The 17,210-nt window shown below is 29.7% G+C and overlaps 2 protein-coding genes across 2 annotated transcripts; both read left to right on the top strand.

Annotated features, from left to right (window-relative positions):
- The first annotated feature begins 2,437 nt into the window (after positions 1-2,437).
- LOC120171961 (calcium-binding protein CBP-like) lies at positions 2,438-5,600 on the top strand. The gene is made up of 3 exons (XM_039179552.1): positions 2,438-2,733; positions 4,991-5,037; positions 5,409-5,600. Exons 1-3 carry the CDS (start codon positions 2,469-2,471, stop codon positions 5,598-5,600), a joined length of 504 nt encoding a protein of 167 aa, XP_039035483.1. The 5' UTR covers positions 2,438-2,468.
- Positions 5,601-16,305: 10,705 nt separating this feature from the next.
- LOC120171953 (uroporphyrinogen decarboxylase 1, chloroplastic-like) lies at positions 16,306-16,799 on the top strand. The gene is made up of 2 exons (XM_039179545.1): positions 16,306-16,363; positions 16,458-16,799. The coding sequence occupies exons 1-2, from the start codon at positions 16,340-16,342 to the stop codon at positions 16,797-16,799; spliced, it is 366 nt and encodes a 121-aa protein (XP_039035476.1). The 5' UTR covers positions 16,306-16,339.
- Positions 16,800-17,210: the final 411 nt, after the last annotated feature.

Here is a 17,210-nt window from a genome sequence, read left to right as displayed (position 1 = left end):
TTAAAAAAATGTCCTAATAAACACAACTTTTTTTATTAAGAATAAACACAACGTTTAGAAGTTCGATCAACATTGCACGCCTTTCGAAAATTAAATTTTATTTTTTAAAATAACTTTTAGATGTTATTTACTTAAATAAAAACTATTTGATATTACTCGATAAAAAAGCTGGAGTGCTCCTATTGTAAAGAAAATTCTTTTAAAAAATAATTTAAAGAAATAACATAAAATATTATCAAGCTAGATAATTTGTTACAACTTCCATAATAAATTGTACAAAGTTTGATAGTTATGCACTTATGCTTTAAACATGTCTAATTATATAATATTTTGTGTACTTACATAAATATTTGAGTATCACACAAGATTTCCAAAGTTATATAAAAAAAATTAATTTGATAACATTTTATATTATTGAGTATTATGTAATTTTCATCGAATTTGCATTTTCTTTTGATATTCCTTATCATAGAACTACCACGCTAATAATTACATACACAAATAAATCTAACTTCAATTTTTCAAAAGAATGCTTGTAATGTATAAAAAAAATTTAATTAAAATCAATCACGATAATGAATAATGGATTAATAATTGAAGTATATTTAAACTTAAATTAGGAAAAATCTACATTACTTCGTATAATTGACCCTCCTCATCATATCAGTTATGACGCCAACCGATAGAAGTCGCTTAATTCATATTTGTTTATATCATTTTTTCAACTAAGTTAATCTACATTCATATGTTTTTATCTCATTTATTTATTTTTTTGAAAATTATTATATAAGTGAACTGATGACATAAAAATAATGACGAGAATTATTTCTATTAGTTGAACCATAATTAATGTGATGAGAAAGATTCATGATACAATTTCGCTTTATTATATTATAAATTGATCAAAACCACTATTAAAGTTTAAGATTTATTAAAATTGTTGATTAATCAATCTAGTCCCAACTCGTTTGACATGATTCTTGTTGCAGCATCCAAGACATTATGATGTTTTTAGCATTTTTAATCGTACAGGATCCTTTAGTTTAGGGACTGAGAGTCCCAGTAATTTATATTAGGAATATGTAAGATGAAAAATAATTAATATGAAATAAAATCATATAAAAGACAAAATATTTAGGCTTCGTTTGGAAATGCTTCTTCAAACGAAATCTTTTTCAACGAGTTTTTCCAATGCAAAAATATCGTTTTTCTAACTTTTTGGTTTGAGTCAATAATCACGTTTCGATTGTGATTTTTTTTTTGTGTTGAAAATGAGTTATTTTTAAATATTTTTACGTTCCAAACGAAATTTTGAACCAAAAAACATTTCCATAAGCTTTTCAAGATAGCTCCTTGATATGATTTGGTTTTGATTATTTACCTTCACGAGAGAGAAAATATCATTCGTAATCATGACGATCATAAAAGGTTCAAACATATGATAAAATCAAACACCAAAACAAAACCTACTTCTTCTCGGCTCTTTAGTGTTCAAACACATGAAATTTCCTTTATCCCATGAACTTTGTATTTTATGAAATTATTCCTCACATCTATATAGAACTCATTTTTAATACATAAATCGTATTCATGCCTCTCATCTTAAAACCTACCCTATATTTATATAGTCAATTACTTAATTACTAAGAAATCCTTATTGCATAATACCTCATATCTAATATAAATTACATATTAAATAAACTTATACATCAAATAATATTCAACCAACATAACAATTTAGATATTGTATAGAAAAACCAAAATCATTATTTGATTTGCTATTTAAATAAATGAGAAAAAAATGTGGAATAGCCGTTTTGACTCTCAATTTTATTAGTTTAGTTATTTTAGTTCTTAATTTTTTATTGCGTCTCTTTTGACCCTCAAATTTTTATTTCTTTGTCAATTTGACCCAAATGTGACGGATTGCTAGTAACGCCATAAATTTGATGTTGTCTGTTTTATCCTTTCCAACCACTTCATAAAAATTTAAAAACAAAAAATTAGTTATTTTGTCCTTATTTAAATGTTGAGATTAGTTTTACTTTACATTTTTCATTGTTTTTTGAATTTTTAATTGCGTGACAGAAAATGATAAAATAGTTGACTTCAATCTTCAGTAAGGATAAATGGCTAGCGTTAACTTAAAGATCTATTACTGTTTAATCACATTTGGGACAAAAAAAATAAAAGTTTGAGGGCCAAAGGGATACAATAAAAAGTCAAGGACTAAAATAGAGGGCAAAAAAGGTTGATTTTCCAACAGAAAACTCTATGACTATAACTAATCCAAAGAATGAAGGGTCTTGCAAAGTAAAATCAATCCAAAGAATGGCAGCCCTGCAAATAATGTTCATAAGTAAACCTTATTCAACAAACTCTAGCTTTATAAACACTACATCAATGAATCCACACACACACACACAAACGAATTAAAATCTCATTTTTACCTACAAAAACATTGAAGCATGTCTGATGAACCCTCCTCCAACTATGGTCCTCCTCCGGCAGGCTGTTACGTTAGCCCGTTTTCGGCTCTGTTTCCGTCGACGTTTCCGCCGGAGACGGATCCGAACATCGTGGCTTGCTTTCAATTGGCTGATCAAGATGGGAGTGGATTTATTGATGATAAGGAGTTGCGGACAGCTCTTACTACCTATAATGAAAGCTTCAGTTTGAGAACTATCCATTTGCTCATGTATCTCTTCACTAACAGTGACACAAGAAAGATCGGTCAGCTTCTTCTTCTATATTACATATAATTTTTATTTTATGATTTTTATTTATTGTTTGTGATTCTTCGACGTTATCATCTCAATGTTTTGAATATATAAAAATTATAATATTTTAAAATAAAATAATTTTTTATTTCTAATATTTTATATATTTTTATCCGTTGTTCATGTCAGACTTATATGATGCGGTGATATTTTATGAATATATAAACCTTAAATCATAAATATAATCATGTGATACATGTAAAATATGTTCTTCTTATGAAATAAATTTTAGTAAGAAGAATTAATATATGAAGGACGGGCTAAAGATAAGATGAGATTCGGTTAATTTGATCTATAATTTTTAATAGTTATTAATTGTTAAGTAGATCTTATTTGGCTTAGTATTGTTGTTCTTGAAACATAAAGGATTCAAGCGTATTTAAATATATATTATCTTGAATTATTGGAATGGTTCCAGTTATTAAAGAAATTTCGTTCTCCATTGATGTCTTGTATTTGGACAATATAGTTTGTATATATACGTGAATTTAGATCTAGATTTTTTTATTAAAAATATATATTATGTTTTAATTTAAAAGTTTAAAATAAATTAATTATTATAAAAGTTAATTATTAGATTTATATTGTATTAATTTTAACTTTAATTTGAATATCGATGATGGGAATAATTAGTTAGTTTGTATATATGGATCTTATTTGAGTTATTTAGTATTAATATTATATTTTTTAAAGCAACTTTTAAATTTAATATTTTACATAATTAATCGTAATTTGATATTTTAACATATTATATATCAATTTCAAATCAAAATAAAAAAAATTAAAACCTTAATGTTATAGTTGTAAAAATTATGTTTAATTACTATTAAAAATATCTATAAATCAACAAATATGGGTTCGTTTAAGTAGTAACCAGCTTGATATCGCTTAAGAATATCTTATGCTCGAGTCATTGTATATACATAAAATTTCCACTAGGAGATTCACCTATTAAAACAAGGTGTGTAACCCGAAAGTAATACATTTTAATATTATATATAATTAAATAATATATTCTAAAATATTTTACGATCAGTCGTGTCGACCCACGAGTTAAAAATATTATGCATATTCGATACGGGCCGGCCTAGATAGACCACCCTACATATAGTTAGGACTAATCCCAACGTTAAGCTATAAGACATATTGAATTTAATATGACTTAAATAAAGTTCAAAATTAATAAAAAATTAGGTATATCATATTAATTATGGTTGCATCAGCTGTACATACTTTTTTTCATGAGTATAGGGTGATTATAAAATATTTGGTCATGATTTTTTTAATTTATTAACACACATTCTGTATTTATATTTATTCGAACTCAATATTTTTAGAGAAAATAATATTTTATTTTAATACTAAAGTCACTTGAACTATAAGATGCAGATACTTAAGTTGAGGTTTCTTGTAGGAATACAAAAATAATTACATTAACCAATACATGTTGGAATGATTAGAAATATTAAAAGATTTAGTTAATTTTAAAAAATTTCAAACAAAATCTATATACATATATCAACATAAGTTAAATAAGTTTTAAAAAATATACGCATAGTTTATACAAATTGAGATTCAAACGAAGATTCAAAGACGTAACCCTTAAACTTGTACTAACTTTACAAAAACCTAATTGGTAACTTTGCCTAAGTGTAGCATGCACGTCCAGTATACTTTTTAGCTCCATGCAACATAATGACTAAACGACCCCCGCTTATGTATATTTTGGCCAATGTTAAGAGAGGCAATTTTACATATTGAACTAAATATAATCAGGATGAACGTATGATTTTATTTTACGGGCATAAATTTTAAAATTTTAAAATTTTAAGAGGGATCAAATTTATAATATTTTAGGAAACGAAAATAGTTTTTTAATAAAAAATATAAAAAAACTTAAATATATGATAATTTAAGATATTTAGGGAATGACAATCCCCAACCGTCCCCTCCATAGGTCCATCCATGAATGTAACAATAATTTCATAAACAATTTCAAACATTTAATCAAGGACAATTGTAGGACTTTGAATTAGAGATGAATTTTTTTTGAAAGTTATATTAGAAATTTAGGGGTGAAAATTATATCACCGATAAAAAATATTAAAATAATTAAATTCTGTGAATGTTTGAAAATTTCAAAGGGTATGACTCCCGAACATCTATTCGATCTATCTTGATTTTAATAGTTTTTGTTTTTCTCAATACAGGTCCAAGGGAGTTTTCTTCATTGTTCTATAGTCTTCAGAGTTTTAGGGTAATTTCCATAAGAAGGTTTATTCTTCCTTTTTATGATTGCATCAATGGCATAAAAGATTTCTAAAGGAGTTGATTTTTACAAAAATATATATATTTTCTAAAAATTAAAATAAATAATAGAGTCCCGCTATTAATATAATTGGTCGTTACCCATTAGATTGCGACCGCAATTTATTGATATTGGTGTGATTTCACTTCACACTGTTATTTTTCATAATATCAATTTTGGACGCTGCTATAACCGTGATATAACAACCGCTCTTTAACTATAACGATATAACAGTCGCTATTCCATTATCCAATTATTATTTGAATCCATGATGATTACATCAATGGCTTAGAAAATTACTACAAGTTTATGTTTTGTAGGCCATTTTTGAGAAATCTGATAGGGACAGTAGTGGTAAAATCGACGCCAATGGAATGAGTGAGGCACTGTTGAGTCAAGGAATTGCAGTTCCTCCCACTGTCATGGAGTTGCTTGTAACCAAGTTCGACACAACTCGGGGTCCATTAATTTTCTTTGTTGTTGTTTTTGCCACTTCAATTTTACAAATTTAGTTAAATTAGTTATTAATTTTTTGGGTAAGCTACACGTTTATTGTCTAAACTATTACGTTTGTTCCATTTTAATGCCTATACATTATTTTTTTCAAAACTATATCTAACATTTATCTTATGTTTCATTTTGGTACTCCATCATTAAAAAATTAACAGAACTACTGATGCCGTATTTTTTTTAAATATTTTTCAATGATGATGTGGTGTTATCTTATGGTGACACATCAACATCATCGTTAATTTTTAAAAGGAGTGATACAAAAATGAAACTTAAACTAAACATTAGGTATAATTTTAAGAAAAAAAACGTTTGAGTACCAAAACGAAATAAAAGTAATAGTTTGCATACTAAACATGTAATTTACCCAGACTTTTAGGATCAAATTGATCATCTACTTTTGAGAGTCAAATTGGTCTTTCAGTCAAATTTAACCAAGTTTATCGTATTCTGTGGTGGATACAAGTGTATTTTTGGTGGATAAGTGTCCATCTTGAAATTCAACTTTCTTTTGATTAATTATTCATTATATATGTGTACCCTTAGAGCTATTTTATGTTTCAAGCCTTTTGTTTTTTTGAACATGATATTCCTTTGACTTATGTCAATAATATCAAGTAATATTTTTCAAATTTCTTCTTCTTCTCAACGCAGGTGCAGCCTTATACTTAAAGTAAGCTTTCATCTTTTTCTTTTTGACGGAGACTTCGGTTTTCATGTACTAAATCGTTTTGTGGTTTGTAACGTAGGGCTTAACTGAGAAATTCAAGAAGTATGACCGCTTGTACGATGGTACTGCAACGTTTACGTACGGAGAATTCATGCTCACCGTTCTGCCCTTCTTAATTGCTTAGGGCCATGGTTTTCAGAACCGGACTGGTTAGCGAACCGATCATATTATCGGTTCATTAGTTTAATCGGTCGAATCGGTCCGATCAGTCGGAAGAATCGGACGACGTCATAATTATTTAAAAAATTAAAAAAAATACCACCAAAAATATTTAATAAAAAATAATTTTTTTATATCACAAGTCATATTCAAAGCAAGTCATAACATATATAAATTAAAAACCATAAAATCAAGTGAAACAAAATGATTCAAATTAACTACAACATAATATTTAAGGTAAAACATATTAAAAAATAAATATAATTATATAACTATAATTAAAAAATAAATTTGGGGCTAAAAAAATCATAACAAAATGATATTGTTTGATTTAATTTTTTTTTTTAAAAAACAATCCCACATGGTTAAGAAACATATAAGAGCATCCCAAAAGTCTAAAGAGTAAAAATATGATAACAAAACAATCCCACATTGCTAAGAAACATAGAAGAGCATCACAACTAACTTCTATAAATAATAGAGGTAATTTGGCATTCAAAATCATGGATACTTTTGGTGAGCATTGAGTGAACTATTCTTTCACTTCAATCAAGCTCGAATTTTAGGCTTCAATTGAGCTTCTAAAATTTTTTTTAGTTCAAGCCTTTTTGAGTTTAAGTTTCAATATTATATTTCGAGTTCGAGTTGAACTTGATAATTTTTAACTTGTGAGTTTGAGTGGAGTTGAGCTTACTTTTAAAGTTTTTAAGTTTGAGTCAAGCTCAGCAATACTTGAGTTCGACTTGGCTCGTTTAACAAACGCCGTTTGGTTTAATTTAAAAAAAACAAACAAAATTTCCGGTTCACTAGTAGCGATTCAACCGGTTTAGATTGAATCGGACTAGACAACGGTTCCCGGTTGAATCGGCCGATCCAGTCCGGTTTTCAAAAGAATGCTTAGGGCTTTTCCTTTCCTTCTTAGATATGCAATAAAGAATAAACTTGTTTAGGTGTTCAGATTTTATCATCTTATTTAATAGAGCTATTTGTAGATGAGATCCTCGAACATTAACTCTAACTTTTAATTCATCCTAAACTTAAAAATGTTCTCCTTCTATATTGATCCTTAAACTTTAAAACATTATACATCACTCCTCAAAACTATCAATGCTCTATAATTTTTATGCGCTTAAATATGGATCGTTAATTAAATCAATATTTGAATTCATAACATTCTCATTCCAAAGACAACTAATTAATTAATTATGTATCGATTTAGGGTGTTAATCTTTTCTCACACGTAATTGATTCTTGAACTCAATTTTGGTATTCAAACCTAAATCGTTATTTTAATAATATTAAAATCAAATTTTATTAAAATATCAAAACATTTTTTGGTGTCCAATCACACCCTAATAAAAGATTAGTAGTGATTCCTCTAACCATATTTTTTCAATTAAAAAAAATGTAATCTCAAATTTGTTGAGACATCCCTTTAAAAATTTTGATTTGTAATATGTATATAGAATCATATTACAAACACAATGATAACACTCAGTGTTAAAATAGCCGTCAGATGCTAATCACAAATGGAGAAACTCTATGTCACACATGCCTTTGTAAAATTTTCACCAATCAGTACAAACGATTTACCGATGTCATGGATGCCTTGAGTATAGATCATGCATGAAATTCTAGTGTCATAGATACTTTAATATAATTATCACTCATAATACGTAGTATTCACTCGATATCACTATAGTCAGTCAAGTAAAGAATCATGAATATCCAATAATTATCATCATTGAAATCAAAACATGCATATATTTGCATAGGCCACACACATCAATCAATGTCACACAAAGGTAATCAAGGTACTTTGATTACACACTATCATGGTTCATCACAATCAAGTGAGGTCATCTCATCACTCATCATTACACACCCGTTATCTCATCTAGAACATTATGTAAGGATAAACTAATATTTCCTCATCTATTAGTTTATTAGACCATGCTATTCTATTCATTTAACACCCAATGATATTTTGATCATTTTCACCTCTAAAGGCCTTTTTAGTGGTTTATGACATTAATTCATTTAACATTATCACTACTCACATGGTATATTATTACTAATATGATACTTAACTCGGGGTTGATTATTTATTAACGACTCTAATTGATTTCATCACATTTTCCCTCATTTCATCTAGGAATGGCAACGGGGCGGGTTCGGGACGGATTTTGCTCCCCCGTCCCTCCCTCGTTCCCCGTCGGGTCTTTTATCGGGGCGTCCCGTCAGAGATTTTTTTGCCCCGTCCACGAACCCGACCCGATCCCGAGAACCTGAACCCGATCCCGAGAAAAACCGAGCAACCATAGTTTTCATAAAAAATAGAAAAAACGATCACAAAAATCTAGAAAATTAGTCTACATGATTTACAATTCAAACCCAATTCTAAATAATTGTCTAAACTTCAAAATAAAACACATACATAATTAAATACAAACTTGTTCCGATATTCAAATCATACAACGAAGATGCATACGTAATATTAAGTCAAATAAAGTCATCCAAAATCGTCGTGCCACTTTTATCACCTTCTTTGGTAGCTCCCTACATTGAGAAATTTATCAATAAATCAACCAAATTTCACTTTAATAATTATAAAAGCTAGGGTTTAGGGGTTTAAATGTTTAAGATTTGTATTATATAATTAATATAAAAATATAAAATATTATATATATAATTAATATAAAAATATAAAATAGTATATATATAATTAATATAAAAAATAAAATATATATATATATATATATATATATATATATATATAATCGGGACGGGGCGGGGATACCTTGTCCCGAACCTGAACCCGAAAAAATTCCTGAATTTTACTCCGATATCCGAATCGACCCGATATTATTTAAACCCGACCCGACCCGAACTTAGTCGGGTTTCAGGTTTCCCCGTCGGGTTCGAGTCGTTTTGTCATTCCTAATTTCATCATTGAATTGGAGGACGATTTGCATGTCATTGATTTATCAATATTCACATAGTGTGTTGTTTCTCTAGCACATTATTTGCATGATAAATCATCTCGTTTGTAGATATATCATTCGCAATGGTCCATCCTTCATAATTATTCGTTATGTGACTGTTTATGAGTACTTTTAAAAATTCTTATCTACCAAGGGTATTTTAATCATTTAATAAATTATGACATCTTTTCAAGTTTAGTTGTACATTTCATAGTAAATATTAACATTTAAGTGCAACGAGAGATATTTTTATTCTTTTGATATTGGAGAATATTGATACTCAACCAAGGAGAACATATACTGAAGTATTAATATTGGGTATTGATACTACAATACTGCTATTTGGTATCGATATCAAACTAGGAGTATCGATACCAAATGAAAGAATCAACACCAAAAATGCTCATAAGTGAGAAATAATGATACTACTAAATGGAGTATCGATACTCTATGAACATTATAGATGCTACATGAACAACATTTATATTACCCTTGTATTTTACCTAAATTCTTCATCACTTCATATGATATCGATATTGTTCTTCTAACATTCATACCTAAGCCTAGAAATAATGTATTCTTTTAAATTAATCACTGGTATATGATCTATTAATCGACTAATCCAGATTGGGAACTGCCTAGGCGAGGGTGACCCTTCCAACCCAATTTGCTCCATTTACAAACGCCAGAATTTGAACCCCTTGTATTGTTTAAGAAATCTAGTGTCTCATCCCACTAAACCAATTGATTGTTGGTAAAACTAATGTATTTTAAACTCATAAATCACTCTAAAATCCTCTCAAACACTTCAGCTTAACCTCAAATCAACAAATAAAGCTTAAGGGAGCTACATAAGATTATCTAGCACCATAAAAACACAAGTTTAACAACAAAAATGTCATCTAAACCATAAATCATTAAAAGCCACTCAACATGCTTTAAAAATTAATCCATAAGAAAGCATCATGTTTATGAAAGTCATAACATCACAATGGATTAGAAATACAAACCTAGAATCTTGAAATTAAGTTTTTTTTCTTAGTTACACTTACTTCCTCCTCCTTTTGAACTGTGATGCTCTTCTCCTACTTCCTCTAGCCAAAACATGAAAATAAACCTTTTGCATCACAAAACAAAATTGCTAGAAGGCGTATGAACGAAGTTAAAAGTTGAATGAAATATAGAAGAAGTCTTTACCACTATTACCTTTGATGAGTGAAGCTTGAAGAAGATAAAGGAAAAAGAAAATGAAGAAGACGGAAAAAAGAGAAAGGTGAAAGTGTTCAGTCTTTCTTCCAAAAACTTATTCCTAGACACCCACTATAATCTCAAAATATCAGTCTATTTTTCTTCAATGATCTAATTATACTTTTGATCTTTCCTCGTTTGTTTTTCATGCAAAAATTTCTCTTTTTATGGTCAATCGGACCTAAATCATATCCAATTTAGCACACATTCGATCCAACAACTTCAACTGCGAACTTCACACAATCCATATATCTCTCAGGTTAACCTTTATGCATTGACTTAAAAAATAGAGGCGTCACATATTTCCCATTGTTAGGGGCCGAGTGACAATTGTTAAATCGTGTCAATAATATCTATATTTTTCATGATATCGGATTGGACTTTTGATCCAAAAATTGATCTTGATGAATCCATCTTTCTCAACGGAAATCTATTTTAGATATGACAAAATCCTTTTGAAAATACAATCACTAATACCTCACACGTACCTATCAGCTGCCACAAGCTCAACAACAACATTAATAAACTTTTAAACATTTTGACAGAATATGGACATAAAAGAGATTTTGAATAAGAGATGAGATGTTTCATCTTGACTCATTATTTTATGTCGAGAGGCGCTCCACATATATGAATAATTAATTAATTCCTTGTCTTGAGTGATTTTATAATCCGTTCCAAAGATACATTAGATTTTTCAGCATTATAGAATGTTTGATTCGATTTCCCCACATATATGAATGATTCCCTAGCACATAAAATCGGATACTAATCATCATCTTCTCTAAGAAAAACCCTAGTCCTATGAGATATTGTCTTGTTATTTGGCTCTCTTCTCACTTAAGTGTCGGAAAGCATTCAGAGTGCCAACTCCAACCACCCTTTGGTTTATCTTTTTCGTTTTGTTGGCATTCTCAATTCTCAGTACGCCTGGAGTTGAAGACCTTTTATCCTCAGAAGACAGAAACAATATTTACAGCCACAATGAAAGCAATATGATCGAAAAGATGTCCGCAATGAATTCTAATATGCAAAGAATTGATGTTGATAAACTGTTTATTCATTTGATCGTGATTTATTTTCCAAGTACATTCTGATAATCCATCAATTAAATTGAAAAGAAAACAAATACAAAAACACTTTCTATTTCTTTTAAAAATGTTGAGATTTTTTACCTGCTTTGTCTCATAAACTGTACCAAAGACCGGACGCTTAACTGTTCACTAACTGGTTCGGTTTTTAAATCATTGGCTTTTAACTAGCATTAGATGACAGCTTTAGAATAAAACAGATCACCAGAAAGGTATCAACATCAATTTCAACATCTGTGACTGATCTTTGTGTAAAGCCAGCAAGCCTTTTTCGCTATTACAAGGGAAATGCAAAAACCTTAGAAATAATTGCATTATGCATAATTATGTTTATAAAGTCGCAAATCGATCCCTTTTTACTTTCCAAACATTACAAAGTAGATAAAAAAAGAGAGGTAGCAGAACCTTTTTTGGGACTGCTCTTAAACTTTTACAAGCATGCTTCTAAAATTTCCTCTCTATCGGTTTAGTATGCTTTGATATTGAAGAAGAATTCTTTCCGCAAAACCCGCTCGGCTTCATTACGGAGGAACCACTGTGTTTCAAGAAGCCAATGTAATGAGTTTTCGGCTCTAACTAATGGATGGCTGTATGTAAAATTGAATAATATACAGGGTCAAGGATATTATCTATGATAACTCTGCACTGTTTTTTTCTTAATGGCTGCCAGATTTTTCACTTCCTGACTGTTTAAAGATAGAATGAGAAGAAAAGAACAATTAATTTCCTAGAATATTCACCTTAACTATGTGGAATCTTGATGCCGATTATTGTCGGTTTACAGTTCTCATAAAAGAAAAAAATTAATACCTCTTCATAAAATCTATCTTCGTTTTCTTCATTATGTTGCTGTTATTGGAGAAACTGCAGTCAGGTCCGCTCCCTAGAGTAGATATTAAGATTTTTAAAAATAGAACCAACAATTCGCAAAATACAGTGTTTATTAACAGTTACAAAGTTCAAAATTGCATATATTACAATAAGAAACTTGTCACACGCCAAATTAGAGCTTAAAATTTTCTTAAAATTTATTTTGAGGACTAAATTGAAATTTTAACTAAATTTGAGGACCAAAATAAAATTTTGATTAAATTTAAATCTAAATTCATAAAGTATCAAAAACTTGAGGATGTATTGCATAATTTTACCATTTTTCTTTTAAGAATTATATAACCTCAAATCTTGAAAGTTTTCTCATTTGAAAACCTCATTTTCTCTCTCTTCAAGTTTTTCTCTTTTAGTAGGAAATCTTTAATCGACGTTTCGTCGCCGACCGTTGTTCCGTTTTCGACACCTCCCGCACCATCGTTTATCCTACGTCATCCCAAGTACACCGATATTCATCTTGTCTCTATTGCCACAGACATGTAAGGGGGTAAGGAATATAAAGTTTCCGACATTGCGTAATCAAGCTCTCCGCTGTTCATCGTTGTGAACCGAGCTTGATAAGTGTCTCAAAACCCCTTAAAATGCATATATGAATTTTTTTCGTGATTTTTTCGACCCTCGAAGGCCCCACACGTGCCCCCACGTGTCATGGTTGTGCGTGGGGAAGGTCTGTCGCCTAATGGGCTTCTAGAAACGGGTCGACCAGATTCGACTTGCATGCCTGACCCGACCTGCATGTCCGACCCGACCTGCATGTCCGACCCAATCGAACCCGAACCAGTCAGTTGTTGACCGTTGACCGTCGTTCACGTTTTCCGAAAACATCAATCTTAACGCTTTCCGATGTCCTGAGGCTGATTTTGAAATCTGTTTTACCAAATTCTAACCCGAAAGCCCCGAATCGAGCCCGTTAACCCGAAAATGATTAGTATTTTTAGCATTTTTACTTATTTATTCGAGATTTGAATATGAAATTAATTCAGGAATATATTTTTATGAAGATGCTCGTGTTTACCCCGACCGAGGTTCAGTTAGATCCATTGCTTCCCGTCTATCAGATCTGTACAATCCACGTTCTTCGAGAATTACTCGTAGGTTTCTATAAATTGTTTAAATAGAAGTTATTATTATTCATATTAGGATTTTGATATAGATTTTCTGATTCGTAGGATCTAGCGATGCCGCTGATCGTGATCGACATACCCAGTAGTAGGATTTCTTATTAGACTACTCATATCGGTTCAGGTGTATTTCATGATAGTGTTATATTATTGTTTTAAACTATTTATCTGAACTATTTTAGGTTTATGATGATATTGTATATTTTTACGACACGATACATGATTTTCTGAATATTATTTATCTGATATTTGATTTATTGTATATTTCTGATATGATCTCTGATTACTGTATTTCTGTATCTAATTTTTTAGTATGAAATATTTTCATGTTTTAATTGATTAAACTACCGTTTTCACTCAAATACATACATGTTTATTATTGTCATTGGGGGTATTGTTGGAGGAAGTATATCAGACCTAGTCTATGACTTGTGAGACTTTACCACACGCTCCTTTGCTTTGTGCACAGGGTAAGTCCTTACAGCAGGTCCTTATGTTATAAGTATAAGGACCTTACTGGGTGTACATATGGGTGTATGGTTTTGGGGAACCTACACATTTTAGTGATCGGATGGGGGTAGTGTTCATATTTTTAAAACATGTTTAATAAACTGACTTTTACTGAAGTATTTTATCTTTATGTTTTTATACACCGTAAGGAGCACACTAGGCTTTTTTGCTTATTTTGTAAATTTTAACCTTTTCAGATAGTAGCAGACCGTAGGCTAGCAGACTTGGCATCCGGATGACGAACTACTTCTATTTTTGTATTTATATCTGTATATGCCTTTTTATTATACTTTGGTTATACATGTTTTTATTACCGTCTCACTACAACAAATTTATCAATTTATGACAAAATTTCTATATGACGTTACGCATATCGTCACAAAACATACTATAATGTGACATTTTTTATTTTCGTCATATTTATTGATTAATGATATATCTTTTATGACAATTTTAAAAATGGTAATTGATTTTTGTCACTATATGTTTGGCGCCAAAATCTTTCCACCAAATTTTTTGGTGGGAAACCTTTTAATGACATTTAGATAAAATAACGACGTTGTAAAATCGTCTTCAATGAAAAACAGGTATTAGTGACGATTTATTATAATGACGATTTAATTTGAATTAGTGGTGTTGCACATTTATCATTAATAAGTTTTATTTGTGACAATTTAATTTGTCATGTTTTATAAGACACTAAAAGTGACATTTTATTATTGTCACAAAAAAAAATTTAGCATGACGAAATCATTTATTTGTCACTTGTTTTTATCTATTATTTTTATATGACGATTTTAAAAGACGTCATGAAAATATGTCACTTAATGTTAAAAAATAAGATAATCTAACAACCTTATTAAATAATACAATGTATAGAGTTTTTTTTGGTGTTTTTTATTTTATTTACATTATTCTATATTAGATTATCTCACATTCAAAGGTTTTTTTAGAGTAAAACATAAAATAATAAATCGCAAAAAAGAAATGACCATAAGATTTTTATATATTATTATACTTCTATGTTTTCCATGATGTTACATCAAAGTGTTTAGAAAAAAAATAGATATTTATATTTGATCATAGAAATACCCATAAAATTTTAGTATATTTAGATACATATAACATCAATAATTTTAAAATATAAAATATCACTCTTTTATATATAAAAATGCTAATATTATAAAACATGTATGTGTTTTGAATTTTTTTTAGGATTATTATTGTTCCTCCTAACACATTTTAATTTAATCAAACTTTGCATTGGAGTAATTATTTATTATGAAATTGTTAAAAATAGTATTTACTTTAATTATTTTATAATTTTATAATTTCTAAAGAGAAATCTTTTTACTATTTTAAATTATTACTATTTTAATAAGTAATCTTTAAATAATATCAAAACCATAAATAAAAAATATATTTTAATAATAAAAGATTTTAAATGTAAAAGAAAGGAAAACATAATAAAAAAGGCACTAATGACTAAAATAAAATTTCACGAAAACTAAGGGGCTAGATTCACAAATTTAAAAAAGAAAAAGTCTTGAAACGAGGACCAAAATGTGTTACTTTAAACATGGACAAGACCATTACAATGATTAACCCAAATAAAGAAAAATTGGTTGATTCTATCCCTAAACGGCAATATGTGAAGTATTTTAATAAAATTTAATTAGGTTTAATATAAACCTACACTTCATTTTTAATAACCCTCTGCCGCCGTTCACTCTCTTCACAACCCACTTCCCCATTTTCTTTCTTTTAAGTCTCCCTTCTTGGAGCTGCTTTTCACTACCAAGTGCTTGCAGTTCCGTGGGAGTTTAATCCTCAAGCTTGACAGTGCAGTTGGGTTTTAACTCAAATGAAACTAGTAATTTCCCTGGAGCTTTTGTTTCTTCTCCTAAAAGAATGAGAATTAAGAAGTTCTCAGTAGCTTGCTCTTCTTCTACTACTGATCCATTGTTGGTTAATTGCTGCAAGAGGAGATCCTGTAAGTGAGCCTCTTGCATGGATGATGCGCCAGGCAGGAAGGTATATGACTGTTTACAGAAAGCTTGCAGAGAAACATCCGTCCTTCAGAGAGAGGTCTGAGACAACTGATCTTATTGTGGAAATTTCTTTGCAGCCTTGGGAAGCTTTCCGTCCTGATGGAGTTATAATTTTCTCTGATATTCTTACTCCACTGCCTGCATTCGGTGTCCCGTTTAACATTGAAGAAGTAAGGGGTCATGTCATTCATTCACCGATGCACTTTGAGGATTGCTTGAAGGCATTGCATCCTATTGACTTGGAGAAACTACATTTTGTTGGGGAGTCCCTTAAGATTTTGCGCCAGGAGGTTGGAGATCATGCAGCAGTGCTGGGTTTTGTCGGAGCACCTTGGACAATTGCAACATATATAGTAGAGGGAGGTACAACCCGCACTTACACAAACATAAAGAGTATGTGCCACACAGTACCAAATTAATATTTAATATTTAATAATTATAAAAATAAAAATAATAACAATAAAAATCCCGGACAAAACGGGTGTCTACACTATATTCTATATTGAGATAATTTTGCTTTATAGTTTTATTATTTTTATAATTATTTTTTGTTTTGATTCAGATTCCAGTAGTACAAAGGTTTCTCCAACTTTAATTTGCAGGTAATTGTTTGTTTTCTTTTAAATTTATTTTCTTCGTTGTTAAATATGGTTTTTTTTGATATTGTTGAATTCATATGGTTTAGGGTTAGTTTTTATTATTCGATTTCTGATTTTTTTGTTAAACACTGCTGTTTTTTACAAAATAATTGTTAGTTTTTCCCTTTTAAATTTTGCTAAACGTTGTTGTTTTTATTATTCGATATTGTGCAGACTGATTGGAAAACTCAT

Source organism: Hibiscus syriacus, unplaced genomic scaffold (genome assembly GCF_006381635.1).
Source record: "Hibiscus syriacus cultivar Baekdansim isolate YM2019G1 unplaced genomic scaffold, ASM638163v2 tig00111840_pilon, whole genome shotgun sequence".
NCBI lineage: Eukaryota > Viridiplantae > Streptophyta > Magnoliopsida > Malvales > Malvaceae > Hibiscus > Hibiscus syriacus.
This window is presented reverse-complemented; position numbering and strand designations above follow the sequence as displayed.

What these genes read in the sequence shown, in the direction of transcription:
- LOC120171961 (XM_039179552.1), top strand. Translation starts at nt 2,469, where the DNA reads ATGTCTGATGAACCCTCCTCCAACTATGGTCCTCCTCCGGCAGGCTGT. An exon ending in CAGTGACACAAGAAAGATCG is followed by an intron (nt 2,734 to 4,990) that starts GTCAGCTTCTTC and finishes TTCTCAATACAG; the next exon opens with GTCCAAGGGAGTTTTCTTCA. An exon ending in ATAGTCTTCAGAGTTTTAGG is followed by an intron (nt 5,038 to 5,408) that starts GTAATTTCCATA and finishes TATGTTTTGTAG; the next exon opens with GCCATTTTTGAGAAATCTGA.
- LOC120171953 (XM_039179545.1), top strand. Translation starts at nt 16,340, where the DNA reads ATGGATGATGCGCCAGGCAGGAAG. An exon ending in ATGATGCGCCAGGCAGGAAG is followed by an intron (nt 16,364 to 16,457) that starts GTATATGACTGT and finishes ATTTCTTTGCAG; the next exon opens with CCTTGGGAAGCTTTCCGTCC.